Genomic DNA, 17,710 nt, shown 5'->3' on the forward strand with positions numbered 1-17,710 from the left:
GGGGAAAGTGTGCGCAAAGCTGGTGCCGAAAGTCTTGAGTGAGGAACAAAAACTGTCGCAGGTGGAAATATTGCAAGAAATTTTGGGCTGCGTCCAGGAAGATGAAGATTGCCTCGACAGCATTATTACCTCCAAGGATAGCTCAAAAGGAGATCCAAGGATATCGGTTCGACTCCATTGAGGTTGTTCAAGCTGCGACGACAAAGGCTCTCAACAGTATTCAGGAAACTGATTTCTAGCGGGCTTCTGATGAGTGATAGATGCGCCGAACTAAGTGTATTGGTGCAGAAGGAATGTATTTTGAAGATTATTAAATAATTGTAATGATAACTACAATAAATTTTGATTTTTGGAACCAGTCCGGATACTTATTGTATGGACCCTGTATTTCCTTCTTCAATTTTTGTAACTTCTGCCTGCCTTTATTCTGTCTAAAAAGCCAACTCTCTTCTTACCTATACACTGCTTATCCAATATTATTCCTTCTATCATGACCTTCAACAAACTTGGAATTGCCCCCCTTGGATTCCTCTCTTTCCCTGCCCTATTTAAAACCTCAGCATGTATCTTCTTCTCTGTCTAAATTATTTTCTCTGTCCTCCTCCACACCAAATATCTGAAAAATCTCTAATGTATGTCCACTTATCCTCTGGTCTCAAAGATCATACCAAGGCACAGTTACTGAGCAATTGGTCCATAGGGGCTTTTACTGAGTTTCCTAGTTTAATTGAACGTGTTACCAGTCCCTGCCATTGTATATATTAGAGAACATATCCAAAAAAACCCTTCCATATGGTGTAAGTGTTTCGCATCAATTCTTTTTGGTTTTTGGCCTTATTTTTGTAACCTTCAACACCAAAATTTGTAACAAATTCATGATATTTTTCAATAATATGGATCATTAATATCATTCATATTCATGGTATTTATTGAGGAGAGAAAATTGTTTTCCAATTTGGAGAAACTAGAACCCAGATATAAAATTCCTGCAGCACATTGTAATCTAAGATGTTAGTGTTGAAAAGAATGCTTTTCTACAGACTTCACCAAAGATTTTTTTTAACTTTCAACTTTTTTGATTACTGCAAAAAAGTAATATTTTTGAAAGTGGAATAATCTGATGCTGAACTGGCAGTGATAGCAAACTCACATTTTTTTGTTCCTCCCCTTTGTAAGCTGTCTGATTTAGTTGACTTTGGGTATTTTCATGTTTCTAATGAATTATTTTTATCTGCTATATTTTTAAATTAAAGGGAGATACGTTGTTTACCATCACAGCAACAGACAAAGATGAGAAGAATACACCAAATTCAGAAATTGATTTTAAAATTGTGGACATAGAGCCCTTGGGAAATGCCAAGAATCCAAATAATGAAAGTGAAGAACTGTTCACCATTTTTACATCTGCAATAGGTACTAACTACCAAGGTGTGGTACAACCTGGTCGGTCTCTGCATAGTTATTTTGGGAAATACAACATAACCATTGAGGTAAGCGCAAGTAATCTAATAAGTCTTAATAATTCATTATAGATCTTTCAGGCATAATGTGATGGAATTGAAAAATGATTATGAACAAAATAAATTAATATTCTAAGGTATTGAGCTATACGAAAATTGCACTTTTTTAGATACTCAGTAGCTCACCTCAAGCTTTCATGAAGTTTCAGCATGAATGTTTTACAAATACAGGATGCTATTGAATTTCACACTTTGTACACAGTAGTTTGCGTTAAAAACTCATTTCTGAAAAGATTTGAGACCACTTGTGGCCATGTACACCTGGATTTTCCCCGCTTGACGGCAAGATTGGTCAGGTCCCTTTTTATATCTGCCAATTGAAGACTACAACTCACCTACTCTATATTCTCTACCCTTTTCCAAAGTTTACCATTCAGGACTATGGCCTCTAAAATATCACTCTCTTCTTCCTCACTGTAAACTGTATAACTATCACTCCAGTAACATTGGCTCTGTTCATATCACCTAACACAAGCCTAACTTATCTAGAATCTTTCACCATTTCTCTCTTAAAATTTTCTAGATTCACTACCCTAATCATTATCCTAACATCCCATGTATCTATCATAACCATGGCAGTCCTATTCTGGATCATTTATTTCAATTTTCAGTTAAGTAGTGCATGGATTTCATGTGATGATGACCATGGAGGCTTTGCCTCCTCTGCTGCTGGGCATGACTACTAGCCCAGTGAGTAGAGTCCTGTAGTTACCAGGATTCAGTATTTCTCTTTTTGCCCATATTTATTATGGGAAATATCACAGAGGTGCAACAATTTCAGAGTGTAAAAATCACTCACCTTGACTGGGATTTTTACACTGAAATTGTTGCATTGAAATGCATATTAGTGGATGACACCATTAAAATTTACTATTGGGGCATCTCCCGCAGTTTCTTGGAATATGATAGAGGTGCCATTGCCTTCCCAATGGTGTTTTTAATGTGACACCATCACTAAAATACTGTGTAGATGACATTTTGTCTGGCTCATACCTTTTGACCTATCTGACATGGGTTACTCTACCAGGGGTAATTATCACATATTCTATCAGTACATCCCTAGAGGGGGATGGAATGAGCAAATCCTTCCACTACATCAACGTTGTACTCCATAAGGGAGATTCATCACATATTGTCATAAAATTCCAAGGTAGCTATATCTCAGCATGTCAACGTGATATTTAGTCGCTACTTCTCTTCTAGGCTACTGATCTGAACACTACTTCGCCCCAGGTCAACAGTGAAACATACACAGTTTGCATTGAAGACATAAATGACAGTAAGCCAAAAATTGTGTTTCCAAAGCCAAACAGTGCTTTTCAAATTGTGGAGGTGAGTACTTATAAACTTATCCTTTATCAACATAATATTTTAATCATATTTGCACTAATATCTCCCTCCTCTCTCCCTATGACCAAATGATATCTAACCCTTAAGTGGGCCTAGATAGATCTTTACTATCTGTGTAGAGTGACAAAAATTGATCAGTAAAAATCTGGTTTACCTAATTCCATTTTCCCCATAACCTTGTTCGGTGGGTTAATTTATCCTGGTACCCTAGTTCATTGTTCCAACATTCATCCTTCTCCACTTTCAATAACCAGGATGCAAATAGAAATGGTTGTCTAAGAAAATGGATATATCAATAAATGAAAGTGGGCATTTTGAATGGGATGGATATATTTATAGTTCCACATAATTTTTCAGAAGTGATACTTTTCAGGAGCATGGCTTAGGATGACTATAAGATTTTGTTTGATATTTTTTGCACAGGGTGTTTTCAAATCTCCTAATATTTTTCAGACATTCTACTAATGTCATAAAGTTAAAACTTCTGAAATTTCAAAACATAACCTCTCAATATACCTCGGTAGACCACAACTTATATATATTGAATGAGATTTTAGGTGATTCAATGTGTCTGAAAAATCAATAGCAGCAATGCTGAAATATATGCTATGTGTTTGGGTTGTATCTTCTCAAAGCTGAAACTATAATGGAGTTTCATTAAAAAAACTGAGCCACTCATTGCAGAAATCTATCCATACAGAGTCAAGAGCCCAATGAGGATATAATTCTCTACAACAACAAGACATTAGATTTGTTTTATGCCACTGATGATGATGGTGGTTTAAACGGAGAAGTCATGTTTGATATAGTCGGAACAGGTAAGTTTTCCTTTTATTGAGTAGTGCTGCATTTTATTCAATCAAAGCACTTTTTGCATCTGGTGATCAATATATCAACCAATCTAGACTTTAATTTAAAAATGAATAGTAGGTAGCCAGAGTGTTTTGTGCAATGTGCTTTGGACAACATTTAAACAAGTTGGAATACCTGGAACATTGAAGGGCGTCAACATGATAGTTCTAAACAATTAGTACTAAGCATAGGTAGTGCAGAAGTTACAGGAGAGGTGGTATACCTGGACAATATTTATTGAAGTGGAGGTGGCAAAGGAATGAATCTTGGGCTTGGATTTGGTAGTCATGGATGTGGCAGATTGAAGAATATGGCAGCATTTTCAGCGTAGATGATTGGTAACATGGTGCAGAGAGAGGCAGAGAAGAGATGACATTGGTATGGTGGCTTTGAAGATGCCCCACAAGTTCAACAGACAGAGAGACAATGTGGGAATAAAGGTTATATGGACTGATGGTTTTAAATAATTGAGTTGCGTTCATACATTATGTGTTCACTTTTGTAGATTTTTTGTAGGGGATTTGGGTGGTTTGTTTCAGAATGAGGAGAATCCTTTGCTAACTGATTCTCTTCTCTTTATGATGAAGTCAATTTTACATTAATTATTATATGGATTTGGCAATGTAGTATAGGTTTATACTATGCTTTTGTCATATCATATCTTTTACCTAAATTAGTACTATGTATAACCTATTCAGGTATGATATGAGTACCAAATGATTGGTTAAATTGGCTTCAATGGCTATTATAATTGCTCACTCACCCAAAACTCTTCATATTTATTGCTTTTCATGTTCTTTTTCAGAGACTGCTATGAGATATTTTGATATAATATCTAATCCTTCAAAAAAGACAGGAAAGTTAATTTTGAGGAAAAAATTGAACATCACCTCAATGCCAACCCGGAAATTCGAGGTTTGTATTTTTAATGGTTAGCTACCTAGCAAAAGACAAATAGGCTCAATAACTCAGTACTAGTGATCATGAGAACTAGTCAATTAATTGGCTCTATCATCTGAAATTAGTGACTGGAACTGGGGCAACCATGCAGAGGACAATAACTGTAGTGACTGGTACCTTGCCTTCAGCTAATAGGGCAAGAAACCTTGGTATTTTTCATACCCAAATACAAATTGCGATCAATATTATGTTTTTTATTTCCTGTTATGTATGTGTGTTATTATTACACAAGTTGTGATGATATGAATATATGGATTTTTCATCATGCATAAAGAAGTTTGATCATTGAAAGAATAGAAATTTTGTCCCAATAAAATCCTTCTGCTGTGAAAAGTTAGGATATTTTTGTCATGTCTGGATAAAAAATTGTCATCAAAAAAACTATAAGGATTTAGTGGATGTTTGGTGTGTGTCTTCAGTTACTTTCAATTTCATGGACCATATATATATATATATATATATATATATATATATATATATATATATATATATATATATATATATATATATATAAGAGTATCTGCCCAGTTAAGAGCATGGTATGGTTAAGAGCATCCGCCCGGCAAGTGGAAAGATCCGAGGTTCGAGTCCCGGTCAAGGAAATATTTTTACTCTTGTGATCCGTTCGATTCCGCCTTCCCCACCTCTATTGTGTTCGTCCTTTATGTGTGTTCCTATCCCTTTTCCTTATATCTGTTTCTGTATATATGAGTATTTATTCGCCGTTTGGCGGGATTTCGTGTTTGAATGTATGTGTGTGTATATATATATATATATATATATATATATATATATATATATATATATATATATATATATATATATATATATATATATATATATATATATATATATATATATATATATACATACATATATACATATATATATATATATATATATATATATATATAGTGTGGGTCGCGGTAGTCCAGTGGGTAGAGTGTTGGACTGCTGACCAGAGGGTCCCGGGTTCGATTCCCGGGCAAGGCACTCTGGGCACCTGCAGCTCCACCCAAGCTATGTGAGTTTTCGGGTACCAGGTCTTCCTGGGAAACCATAACCGGCACAGGGAAAGGAACTGGTCCCCCTACCCTAATGTGTGAATTTCACACGCCGTCGGGCTTAGTACTGGGTGAACTCTACCATCACCTACCAAACCGACCTTCGGGTTGATTACTGTGTTTATGGTTTATGGTTTATTTTATATATATATATATATATATATATATATATTATATATATATATATATATATATATATATATATATATATATATATATATATATATATATATATCCTATATATATATATATATTTATCCTCTGCAACCCCTCCAGTGGCTCCAATACATTGATGACATCTTTTTACTATGGCCACATAGCATAGATTCCCTCCATTCCTTCATCTCCCAACTCAATGATTCCTCATCTTTGTCTTTCACCTCGACCATTTCATCCTCTCAGATCACCTTCCTCGATGTCAATATTTCCCTTAGTAATAAAAAATTCCTGACCTCTGTTCATACTAAACCTACTAATAAGCAGCAATGCCTTTATTACAGCAGTTGTCACCTCTCCCATACCAAGCACTCCCTCCCTTACTCCCTCTCTATCCACGGTCACCGCATTTGCAACCATCCTGAATCCCTTAACAAATACCTTAACAACCTTCACCACTCCCTCCTCCAACGAGGATACGCTGATTCTCTCCTCCATAAAAAAATGCTCAAACATTCCTACACCCCCAAGCCTGCCTCAACCACAGACTCCCAGCCTCTCTCAATCTGTACTACCTACTTCCCAGGCATTCAGTCCCTTAAATTCATCCTCAAAGACCTATTCCCCATCCTCAAAAATCACAACACTTCCTCCAACCTTCTTCCCAAATGCCCCTCTGTCACCTTCAAACGTCCCGCCAACCTAGCAGATATCCTCAAATCCACCAGGCCGCTCTCAAAATCCCCTCAAACCCCCAGAGCCATGCCCACTCCATGTCATCGAGGAAGATGTAAAACCTGCCCTATTTTCACCACTCCACCCCACTCCATCTCACGATTTAACTCTCTCCCGCCCTTCCCCCACTCCTCTTGCACTTCCAAGAATGTTGTTTATCTTCTAACCTGTAAACTCTGCCCGCCCTTTTGCATAGGCCAATGTTCCACACCACTGAACATTAGGATTAATAACCACTGCGCCTCGTGCAATCCCTCCTCCCCGTCCGTGGGTCTCCCCATCCCGCAACATGCTTCCCATCATAATACCCCTTTCAACCAGTGGTACAATGTTTCCGTCCTAGTGTCCCTTCCTACATCCGATAACCCTATAGAATTAAAAACTCTTGAAATGGCATTTATTTACATCTGTATGGCCTATCAGCATCCGGGCCTCAATGTTGTTCACTGATGGGAGTGGCCTAAAATTGTTACTTTGTGGAAGTGATGCATATCGGAGGGTTGAACACTTCGTTTTTCCGCATGAGTTTTGGTGTGCGTGGCCTTTGTTCCGACTTGCGAAGTCTTGATCAATACTTTGTAAGTTGAAACCTGGGTCTCGGATGTTGCAATAGTTGCGGTGAGCAGATTGTTTTCTTTTCCGATTTTGTGTCAATTCCACCTTCTCCCTCTCCCTCCTTCCCTATCTCCGCTCCCCTCTAGCCTCTCCTCCCCCTTTCCTCTCCCCAACCATTCCTCTCCCCCCTCCTCCGCCTCCCGTTCTCCCCTTCCCGTGGCCCTCTTCCCTTTCTCTCGCACCCCTCACCTCTACTATTCCAGCAGTCATTACTTCTCTATCTCCGATGAAGACGGAGTAGAATTCCGTCAAAATTATCAAGATATAACGTGTGAGTGTTCCTTTTTTTGTGTTTCTATATTGTTTGTTACTGTGTAATGTACTATATATATATATATATATATATATATATATATATATATATATATATATATATATGTGTGTGTGTGTGTGTATATATCCCTCCTCGGACTACAACCTTGACGTGGTGGAAGGGCTTGTGCGTTCCGATGACCCCTAGGGCTGAGCTGGCGGGAGTAATAATTATTGCTTCTGGTAGGGTCACCCATGCCAGATAGGTCGAAGGTTAGGAGCCAGACGAAAGGTAGTCCACGCAGCGTGTGTTCCTCAGTGAGGTGGCTGCAATGGCGTCTGACCCCAGTGGGGTGGCCAGTAAGTGATGGTGTCACGTTAAAAACACTATTGAGGAAGGCAACGGGAAACCACCTCAATTATCATTCCCAAGATTCACATGATGGACTATACAGATATTTTGAGTCCTGGCAACTACGGGGCTCGGCCCAATCGGCCGTGTGTCGTGCCCGGCAGCGGGGGAGGCAAGGCTTCCGCAGTCCTCATCCCACGAAACCCTTGCAAGGGAAAACCAGCAGCAGCAGGACAGAAGACGCAGCAGAAGAAGAACAAATTAGTTAGAATAGGAACGTGGAATGTGAGGACAATGATGAGGACAGGGAAATTGGAGAATGTTAAGCGAGAGATGGAAAGGGGAAATATCGATATTTTAGGTCTATGCAAAGTGAGATGGAAGGATGGCGGGGATTACTGGAGTGATAAGTATAGAATAATATACAGTGGTGGGGACGAGAGCCAACGAGGGGTTGCCATAGAATTAAATGAAGAGGTAGGCAGAAGCGTAGTCCACATAGAGCAGGTAACGGATAGAATACTACTAGTAGAGATAAAAGCAGAACCGACGAACTTTGTTATTATTCAGGTATACATGCCACCGAGCAACCATAAGGAAGAAGAGGTAGATAGGATATACGATCAGTTAGAGGACATAATCGCGTGTGTTCCTGCAGGGAAACATTTGATAGTGATGGGGGATTGGAATGCGACGGTGGGCGAAGGAAGAGATGGTGATGAGGTCGGGGACTACGGTTTAGGCACGAGGAATAACCGCGGGGAGAAAGCAGTTGAGTTCTGCAGGAGACAGGGGTTAGTCATCACCAACACTTGGTTTAGACACCACAAAAGACGCAGGTATACATGGAAAATGCCAGGTGACTCAGAGAGGTATCAGCTATACTATATTCTGGTTAGACACAGGTTTAGGAACAGTGTGATAAATTCGCACAGCTTCCCAGGAGCGGATGCGGACTCTGATCACAATTTAGTTGTTATGAAATGTAGCGCCCGTTTCAAAAAGATAAGGTAGGGGCGGCGAGCTAGAAAATGGAATGTAGAAGCATTAAATGGTTTGAAAAGGAAGGAGTACCCACAGGCGGTAGAGGAAATCGTGGAGGATGGTAAAGAGCTAAGTACTATCGAAGAAAAATGGAAAAGTATCAAGAAAGTGTTATCGAAAGCCGCAAAAGACACTATTGGAACCGTTAACGCTAAAAGGACTAGGAAACCATGGATCATGGATGAGATGATTACAAAGATGGATGAGCGGCGAAAATGGAAGAATGTAAGTACAGAATTAGGCAAAATGAAGTACAAAGAATTAAACAATAAATTGAGGCGGGCAACAAATAAAGCAAAAGAAGCATGGTGGAAGTTGCAGTGCGAGGATATGGAGAGTCTGCAGAGGAAGGGGGAAATCAGTGCGCTGTACAGCAAAGTTAAATCTTTATCGGGAAGTAAGAAAGGGAGATCAACAATAGCAGTTAGAGACAAGGCGGGTAAGGTAATAGTTGACACAGGAAAGATCCAGGAGAGATGGAAGGAGTGCATAGAAGAACTGTATAGTAAAGTACTTAGACCAACAAAGTTAGACATAGCAAATGAGTATGACGTAGAGGAAGATAGCTTTGGTCCAGGCATACTAGACGATGAGATAGAAAGGGCACTAAGGGAGATGAAACTAAATAAGGCCATGGGGGTGGATAACATTCCCGCGGAACTTTTAAAATGCTTAGGAAAATGTGGGAGGAAGAGGCTATATGGGCTGATCCGTAGTATTTATGAGGAAGGAATCTGACCGGAAGACTTTGTGAGATCAGTGTTAGTTCCTTTCTCTGAAAAAGGTAAAGGCTACATCATGTGAGGACTACAGGACGATAAGTTTGATATCCCACGCAGCTAAAGTTTTTCTCAGGATCATAAACAAAAGGATAGGGAGTAGGGCAAATGATTACTTAGGGGATGATCAGTTTGGGTTTAGGAAGGGGAGAGGCATGCGTGATGCCATTGTAGTAATGAGATTATTAATCGAGAGGAATATAGAATAAAACCAGGAGGTATTTGCCTGTTTCGTTGATTTCGAAAAAGCGTTTGATAGAGTGAATTGGGAAAACTAATGAGTATATTGCAGAAAATAGGAATAGATTGGAGGAAAGGAGGCTAATCCGCAATCTGTTCATGTCTCAGACTGCCCAGGTACGAGTGGGGAACGGGGAGTCCGGTTGGGCAGTGTTAGGAAGAGGTGTAAGGCAGGGTTGTCCATTATCACCGTTGCTGTTCAACCTGTATGCAGAGGAAATGATTAGAGAGGCATGGGGAGAACTTGAGGTAGGAATGAAAGTGGGCGGGGAATTCGTAAAATCAGTTAGGTTTGCTGATGACCAAGCTTTAGTTTGTCAGTCAGCCAAGGGGTTGCAATCATTGCTTAATGCATTGGAAATTCAGTGCGACAGGTATGGGATGAGAATCAATATTAATAAAACAAAGGTTATGCGGTTTTCTAGAAAGAAAAAGGCTAAGCTAAACATTAAAATAGGAGGGCAAAAACTAGAGCAGGTAGAACAGTTTACGTATCTCGGTAGTGCTTTGGACCAACACGGTCAAAGTAGTAAGGACGTAAGGAGAAGAATTGCGCTAGGCAAAGAGGCTTTCACAAGGAGGAGGGAGTTGATGAGGGGGACGTTGAGTAAGGATGTTAAGAAAAGACTAGTAAAAACTTTAATTTGGAGCGTAGCTATGTACGGCGCGGAAACGTGGTCATTGAAGCAGGAGGATAGACGTAGACTGGAGGCTTTTGAAATGTGGGTGTGGAGAAGAATGGAGAAGGTGAAATGGACAGAGAAGAAAACAAACGAGGAAGTACTTGGTATGGTGGGCGAACAGAGGAGTTTGTTGGGAGCGTTGGGAGCATTGTTGGTGATGTTTTCCTTTCCATGGAATGGCCAACTGTTCTCGGATGTCCATTGGTAGCCCCTTCCTCTTCTTGCACATCATTTGCGGTATTAAGGCTGTTTGATGACCCTTGCTAAGGAGATGGTCTGCCTGTTTTGATAAGGATTTAAAAAGTCTTTCATTCTTTCCTCATGTGTTACACAAACTATTTGCCTCAACCATCTCTCAAATCAAAACCATATTGCTGATTTTGTCAATCATTTTGGTGGAAGTTGCTTCCACTTGACGCCCCAAATGATGTCCATCATTTGTGGAAGTATGGCCATGTTTAAACTCTTTTACCCGATTGAAAACAGTAGCAAACATAGGAGCAGATGTGTTCAATCACCTTATGAAACTAATTTTTTTTCCATTTTTCAAAATAAATAAAAGTTGGTACCTTCAATCAACTATAAAAATTAAATCATACGATGGATATAGCTGAAACTTTAACTGCCGTCTTGTGAGATATTTTGATTATTAAAAGCAAACCTTTTCCGATTCTACAAGTGCTATCACTTGGATTTTCTAAGGAAATATTAAAAGACCCATTTTAAGTATTGGCCCATCCTGTAATGAATTTAATGAAAAGGTATTAGCTAAATAGTTAACAAATTCTAAAGAAACTGCGGGAGATGCCGCAACAGTAACTTTTAACGGAGTCATCGGCTAATCTGCATTTCAATGCAACAATTTTAGTGTGTAAAAATCATTCGCCTTGACTGGGATCCTAGTCAAGGCGAATGATTTTTACACTCTAAAATTGTTGCATTCAATAGTTAACCCTTTACTTCCAATGGATAAATGTATGCCCAGAATGAAAAAAATGATTTATCGTGGGTTATTCACCTTTTTCCTCTGGCCAGTATGTTTACTTGGAATTTTCCCAAAAAGAGTTCATCCAACTCTCCTAACTGCTTATCTGTTATAATTTTAGATTGCAGACCCTTAAATAATCAGCTGATGAAATATTTGCGCAGGCAATCATAGCTAATCGATCAAATTGTTCTGAAGATCATTCACCCTAACCACTCTTTTTCTGATTTCCATGAACAAACATGGTAAATGTATTGACAACTACAAACGCCAAAGAGAAGTTAAAATAGAACATAATATTATAATAAAATACATCACACCATCTTTGGAATTACTAATTTAACAAAACATTTGGCAATATAACAATATCAATAGATGCCATAGCTAATTCTCTCCATTTTACTTATTTCAATCGGCTAGCATTTTTAATAATGGATTATCTTCCTGCCTCATGCATGAACTGCTCTGGAAATAATTCTCATTTGTGCTAATGAAACCAATGTTAGGCTCAAGTGCGGGACCTTTAGATATGGCTTCTGATACTCAGAATCTCAGTATTTTACTTTGAGCCAAACATTAAGGAAACTCTTAATAAATAACAAATATTGAGAAGTAGTTGTGAATTTTCATAATTTTCTTTCAACTGAAAAATAGAATATGACAGACCTATTACTTGAAACAAAAATTCCACTAAGCATCAACATTACAATAATTTACAGAGTCTGAACAGAAATATCAGAATAATGTATTTCGAAATGAAGAGGTTGTTTTCAGGGATAAGTGTTCACCAACCTTCTGTCACTGTATAATAGAGCTATATATTCCCTTTTATGAGAGTGCATTGTTTTTCATTGAAATTGATCAAATTCAAATTTAAAAAGAAGGATTCAGTCAACCAGTGAATGTTTTCTAAGCCAATTGAACCCAGAGAGAGGTGGTATCTGGATATGTGCCAAATTGTTCAAGATCTCAAATCACCCACTGCTTTTAATAAGCGAATTTTTGATTAACCCTAAAGATTTTGACCTAATCAACGGTCATTTTTGAGATGTGATAAAAAAAATTTACTTTTGATTACATAAGTCAAAATCTAAATGAGAAAGTAAAATGATTTATAATCTATATTAATTTTATTCCATTCAAATAAGGTATACATTTCAGGACCAACTTTTAATATAATGAATAAAGTATACATTGGAATTAGTTAATCATTAGACCGCTATCTCGTCATTCAAACCCAAATCACCTTGAGAAGCCTAGCTAATACATAAATATACAATCTAAAATGGCTATTATCTTTCTATCACATTATTCATTAAAATTTGAAATGTAGACTATATTTTGGTGAGCATTAAAATCACAGCCAGGGTATTACATGCATTATTTGTACATGGCATTTACAGAAAAGATAGCTTCAGTGTCCTTGGTTGAGTCATTCCTGACTTCTTCAGGTTCTCCACTAACCCTTGGGTCATTTCATGGTAGGTTTGCATCCAGATCTTACACTTCAAACCACCACCAGGGCGTGTGGTATGAGGTTTTAGGCTAAAACTGAAAAGGGCAATAGGTTATTTTTGGCATTTTGGATTCTGTTTATTACGATAATTCAAATGGACAAATATGCTGTTTTAGATGATTGCGATATACATATTTCTATGTGTATATATATATATATATATATATATATATATATATATATATATATATATATATATATATATTTCCCAATATTTCCCCAACTTGCAACCGCCCCCGATGTAAAACCTGTCCTCTTATTATGCCTACTCCCCTCTCCCTACATCCCCTCATAGCCCCCCCACCTCGTTCCCACGCTAATTGCCTCTCAAAAAATATTATTTATCTTTTATCATGCAAGCATTGCACTTCCTTCTACATAGGTGAATGCATTACCCCCTTATCCATCCGAATGAATAATCACCGGTACTCCTGTAATTCTGCCTCACTCTCTTCTCTTCCTATCCCTTCACACGCCAATTCCCACAACCTTTCATTCGACCAGTGTTTTTCCCTCAGCATCCTAGAATCCCTACCTGATTCAGCTACCAACATAGAGGTGAGAACTCGTGAATCCGCCTACATACTATCCTTCCGTTCCTTTAAAATTCCCACCCTTAACCGCCATATTTAACTTCCCTCCCAGCATTCCCTCCACACCTCCCCTCCACGCCCATAACTCTTTCCCCTCTCCTGTTCCATAGCATATTTTCAGTCTCTCTTGAAGAAGGCCCCTGAGAGGGCCGAAAGCTCGAACAATTTACCGTGTAAGTGTTCTTTTATATGTGTCTATTCTTTTCTATTTGTGTTATGTTGTGTCAGCCAATTATATATATATATATATATATATATATATATATATATATATATATATATATATATATATATATATATATATATATATATATATATATATATATATATATATATATATATATATATATATAAAGTATATATATATATTTTTTTTTTTGGGATTGAGATGGTGCGGGGGCTAACGTACTGGCTTCCCACCCTGAGGGCGCGGGTTCAAATCCCGGCGGTGTTGAATATTTTTCAGAGGTATCTCGATCCCTACTTGAGGTGCTTTGTGGAGGGCACTTTGAGTGAGTACGCCGTCCATCGGATGGGACGTTAAGTTGCGGACCCCTTGGCGCCTTTCATTAAGAGTAGGCTAATGCCGATGCCGGGTTTCTCTCCACCCTTCATCCGAGTAAAGGAGGGAGCTGATCCCTCTCAATTATGGATTCCAGATGTGACTTTCACAAATTTGAAACTGATTTCATTTCTCTAGAATAGAGCACTCCTAGTCGTTAATTTCAGTTTTTTAAATGAGAACAATGAGCCTTCAGCAAGTGCTTAAAATCACTTGTAAAGCTAATATCTTTTGGGAGGGTCATTTAACAATCTTTTCTTGCTATGTTTTCTATTGTTATCTTTCAAATTTTCAGGTGATGATCAATGCATCAGATAAAGGCATTCTCCCAAATATTGTTTCCACGAATATAACAATTTTTGTCCTCTCCAATAAGCCTCATGATCCATATTTTAAGGAAAAGGAATTGACCGTGCATTTTCCAGGTAACATAACCCAATCATGCAAGACATATTAATTAGGTATAGTGGTAACCGAAGAAAGAGTGTTTCAAGGTGCATAATTTATTGACACTTTTGGCAACTAATGCAAGTATCAAGTGTCATCCCAGAGATTTCCATTACTCTGATGCTAATTTATTTTTCGTTAATCTTACATTTTGGCCTTAGAAAAATCAATAATTAACGCGCTTAATGGAATGTTTATGCTTCTCTAAAAGTTTTACAAATATCACAAGTTTTATAGAGCCACCCAAATAAGTAATTATACCTACTCTAAACATGCAGTTATCATTTTCTGGTAATTTTCATTTCAGAGAACTTGAAGACAGAGTTCAATTTCACTTCAGCTGATGATGTAGATGACCTCTACAAACCCCCTGAAGAGTATGATCCAATCTATTATTTTATTGTAGGTAAGTTGCCTATTCTTTGTATTCTTTTGCTTGATGATGACAAAAACTACACCTGCAAGGTAAGTATTTAAAATAAAAATAATCCAAAGCAATACTAGCATTGAAGATATTTTTGGAGCCAAAAAGCTTACCTGTATGATATTTTACTCATGAAAACTATTTTAATGATGAGCAATACTGTTTTTTCTAAAGGGGAATTTTTTCTCTGATTCATGAAATGGTTGGGGAAACTATGAGGTCCAGGGTTCAATTCTCAGTAAAGAAACCTTTTTTTATTTAATTCCACCAATGCTGTTTTTCTTTTACATGCTAATTATGCCTTTTCTTACACTTCTATCAAAATCTTGGTGGCCCTTCTGCTACATATTTACTTGTGCCACATTGAATAAACTGTACCATTGGACAAAGATGGATGTTCAATTAGAAAATTAGTCTGGTGTGTACTCACCCCCTGCCACACACCCTAGCAGTAGTAGCTTGCAGGGTAATAAAATAACTAAGATCAGATAGGAAGGACTTTATGAAACACAGAAGCCTTTTACATAGTGGGACAATGACTGAGTGGAGCAAACACCAAAAATCATCTCCCAAACACAAACCAAGCATGAATAAACACTTTTGAACTCAATATACTAATGAAACTAATTTTCGATAAGAAAAACACTAAACAAAATCACCAAAATAATTGAACTGAATAATGCTCTGAATCCATCCCGAATGCTCTGCCTCCTTTGGATTTCTCCCAACAATATTCTTTCCTTCCCCATCATGCCTAGTGTTTGTTCATTTGCTTCCCCTTCTGTCCACTTTACCTTTTCTGTCCTTCTTCAACACCAACATTTCAAAAGGCTATGCCCACTATTATACTTAATTTTCCAAGTTTCTGAATCTCAAAAAAAAAACCCACTCCATATCAAAGTTATGATGCGTCTTTTCTTATAATCCTTACTCAACATCCCCGTCATCAGCTAACTCCTTCTTGTGAAGCCTTCTTTGCCCAATGCAGGTATCTTCTGATCTCCATACTACTTTGACCATCTTGGCCAAAAACAATTCCAAGATAGATTAACTGTTCTACTTGCTCTAGATTTTACCATTCAATTTTAAAATTTAACTTAGCCTTCCTCCACCTCAAGCTCAAGCACATTTAGTTTCAAATGTTCAAGACATGGACTTTGAAGATAAGGAGTAACATTTTGTGAAAAGAGCATGTTCTTTTATGAGAAATTGTTAATTGATCATCACCAAGAAGTTTGCTTAATCCTGCAAACCTTCATTAGCAATGACTCTCTGTAACCAGATATATTGAAAGATAACCAATCTCCATCAGTTAAACTCATCCTCAGTTGTCTAATTGTACCATGTCGGGTGCTGTGGAGTCAAGCATATAAAAATATAAAAATTTATTTATAAAAACATAACCAAAAATATTAAGTTCAAAAATCTGTGGCTTGCCAATGGTATCATGATAAGCATTATCAATACTTAGCTCACCAATTTCAATAAAATCAACTTTGCATATTTTATCATTTTAGAATATGTCCACGAGAATGATCAAGAAAACACACTCAATCCTTTTCAGGGCAAATACTAGGTATATGGAGGTGATCAAGCTTGTAAACATAATTATTATTATATTATAAAAAATATTATATATGTCCATTCAGATTTGATATTTTTGCTATCCAACTGCTTTTGCCAGAGGACTACAGCCTACTCATTGCACCAGTGATAAATTTCTTTTCATGATATCTTCCGTTAAGAAGAGCCTCCATTATCCATCAAAGACTATGTGAACAAGGTACACAGTGGCACACATTGTATCCACTATGGAGAGTGTGTTCCAGCTGGCTGAATCCCAAGCCATAAAGATCTCAATTTTTGCCAACAATAATAATGAAGTTTCATTAGTGATTACCTAAAAGGTTCCCCTTTTTATTAATCATATATGTCATTGTACCCGCAGATGGAAATAAAGACCTGTTTGCTCTTGACAAGAGCTCAACGACTGTGAGAATTGTTCAAGGAATGGATTATGAAACTAAGCACAGTTACACAATTTATGTTAAGGCTACAAACAGTGATTCTGAACCAGGAACACCGAATCTGAGCGGAAATGACATACTGAAAATTACTGTAAATGTAAGTGATGCTACATTTGGTAAACTAAATCATTTTAAAATGTGATGCTCTCATACACCATATAAGTTCATGCATCATCAATTACTATTAAAAACCCCATGGCTACATGATAGATAGCATAGGGCAATTGGGTTTGTGTTGTACTGACTTCTAATCCCGAGGTACCAGGTGCGAACCCCATTGGTGGTAGGATTGACCAGAAGTATCCTGATTCTTACTTGGTATCATGTGAAGAGCATTTAAAGGGGAGTACACCGTCCAATGCATAGGATATTAAATCATTGTCCTCTTGGCATCTTTTACTGGGAGGGGGCTAATACGAATGCTGGATTTTCTTCCTAGAAAATTACCCTCTTACCACCTATCCCTGACAGCGGAAATGACCTCAGAGATCGACCAACTCCCATAATTGCTGCTAATACTACTAAATTTGTTTAAAACAAAAGGTTTTCATCAT

The 17,710-nt window shown here is 37.7% G+C and overlaps 1 protein-coding gene across 1 annotated transcript in view; it reads left to right on the forward strand.

Annotated features, from left to right (window-relative positions):
- LOC139692898 (cadherin-AgCad1-like) overlaps window positions 1-17,710 on the forward strand; it is an 89,167-nt gene that overhangs the window by 55,056 nt on the left and 16,401 nt on the right. The window contains exons 18-24 of the mRNA XM_071591215.1: window positions 1,254-1,490; window positions 2,724-2,852; window positions 3,571-3,688; window positions 12,991-13,124; window positions 14,554-14,683; window positions 15,013-15,111; window positions 17,078-17,253. Coding sequence (XP_071447316.1) covers window positions 1,254-1,490; window positions 2,724-2,852; window positions 3,571-3,688; window positions 12,991-13,124; window positions 14,554-14,683; window positions 15,013-15,111; window positions 17,078-17,253 — 1,023 coding nt within the window. The remainder of the gene's footprint in view (window positions 1-1,253; window positions 1,491-2,723; window positions 2,853-3,570; window positions 3,689-12,990; window positions 13,125-14,553; window positions 14,684-15,012; window positions 15,112-17,077; window positions 17,254-17,710) is intronic.

The sequence above is a fragment of the Hetaerina americana genome, unplaced genomic scaffold, assembly GCF_022747635.1.
Source record: "Hetaerina americana unplaced genomic scaffold, ioHetAmer1.1.p SCAF_44, whole genome shotgun sequence".
NCBI lineage: Eukaryota > Metazoa > Arthropoda > Insecta > Odonata > Calopterygidae > Hetaerina > Hetaerina americana.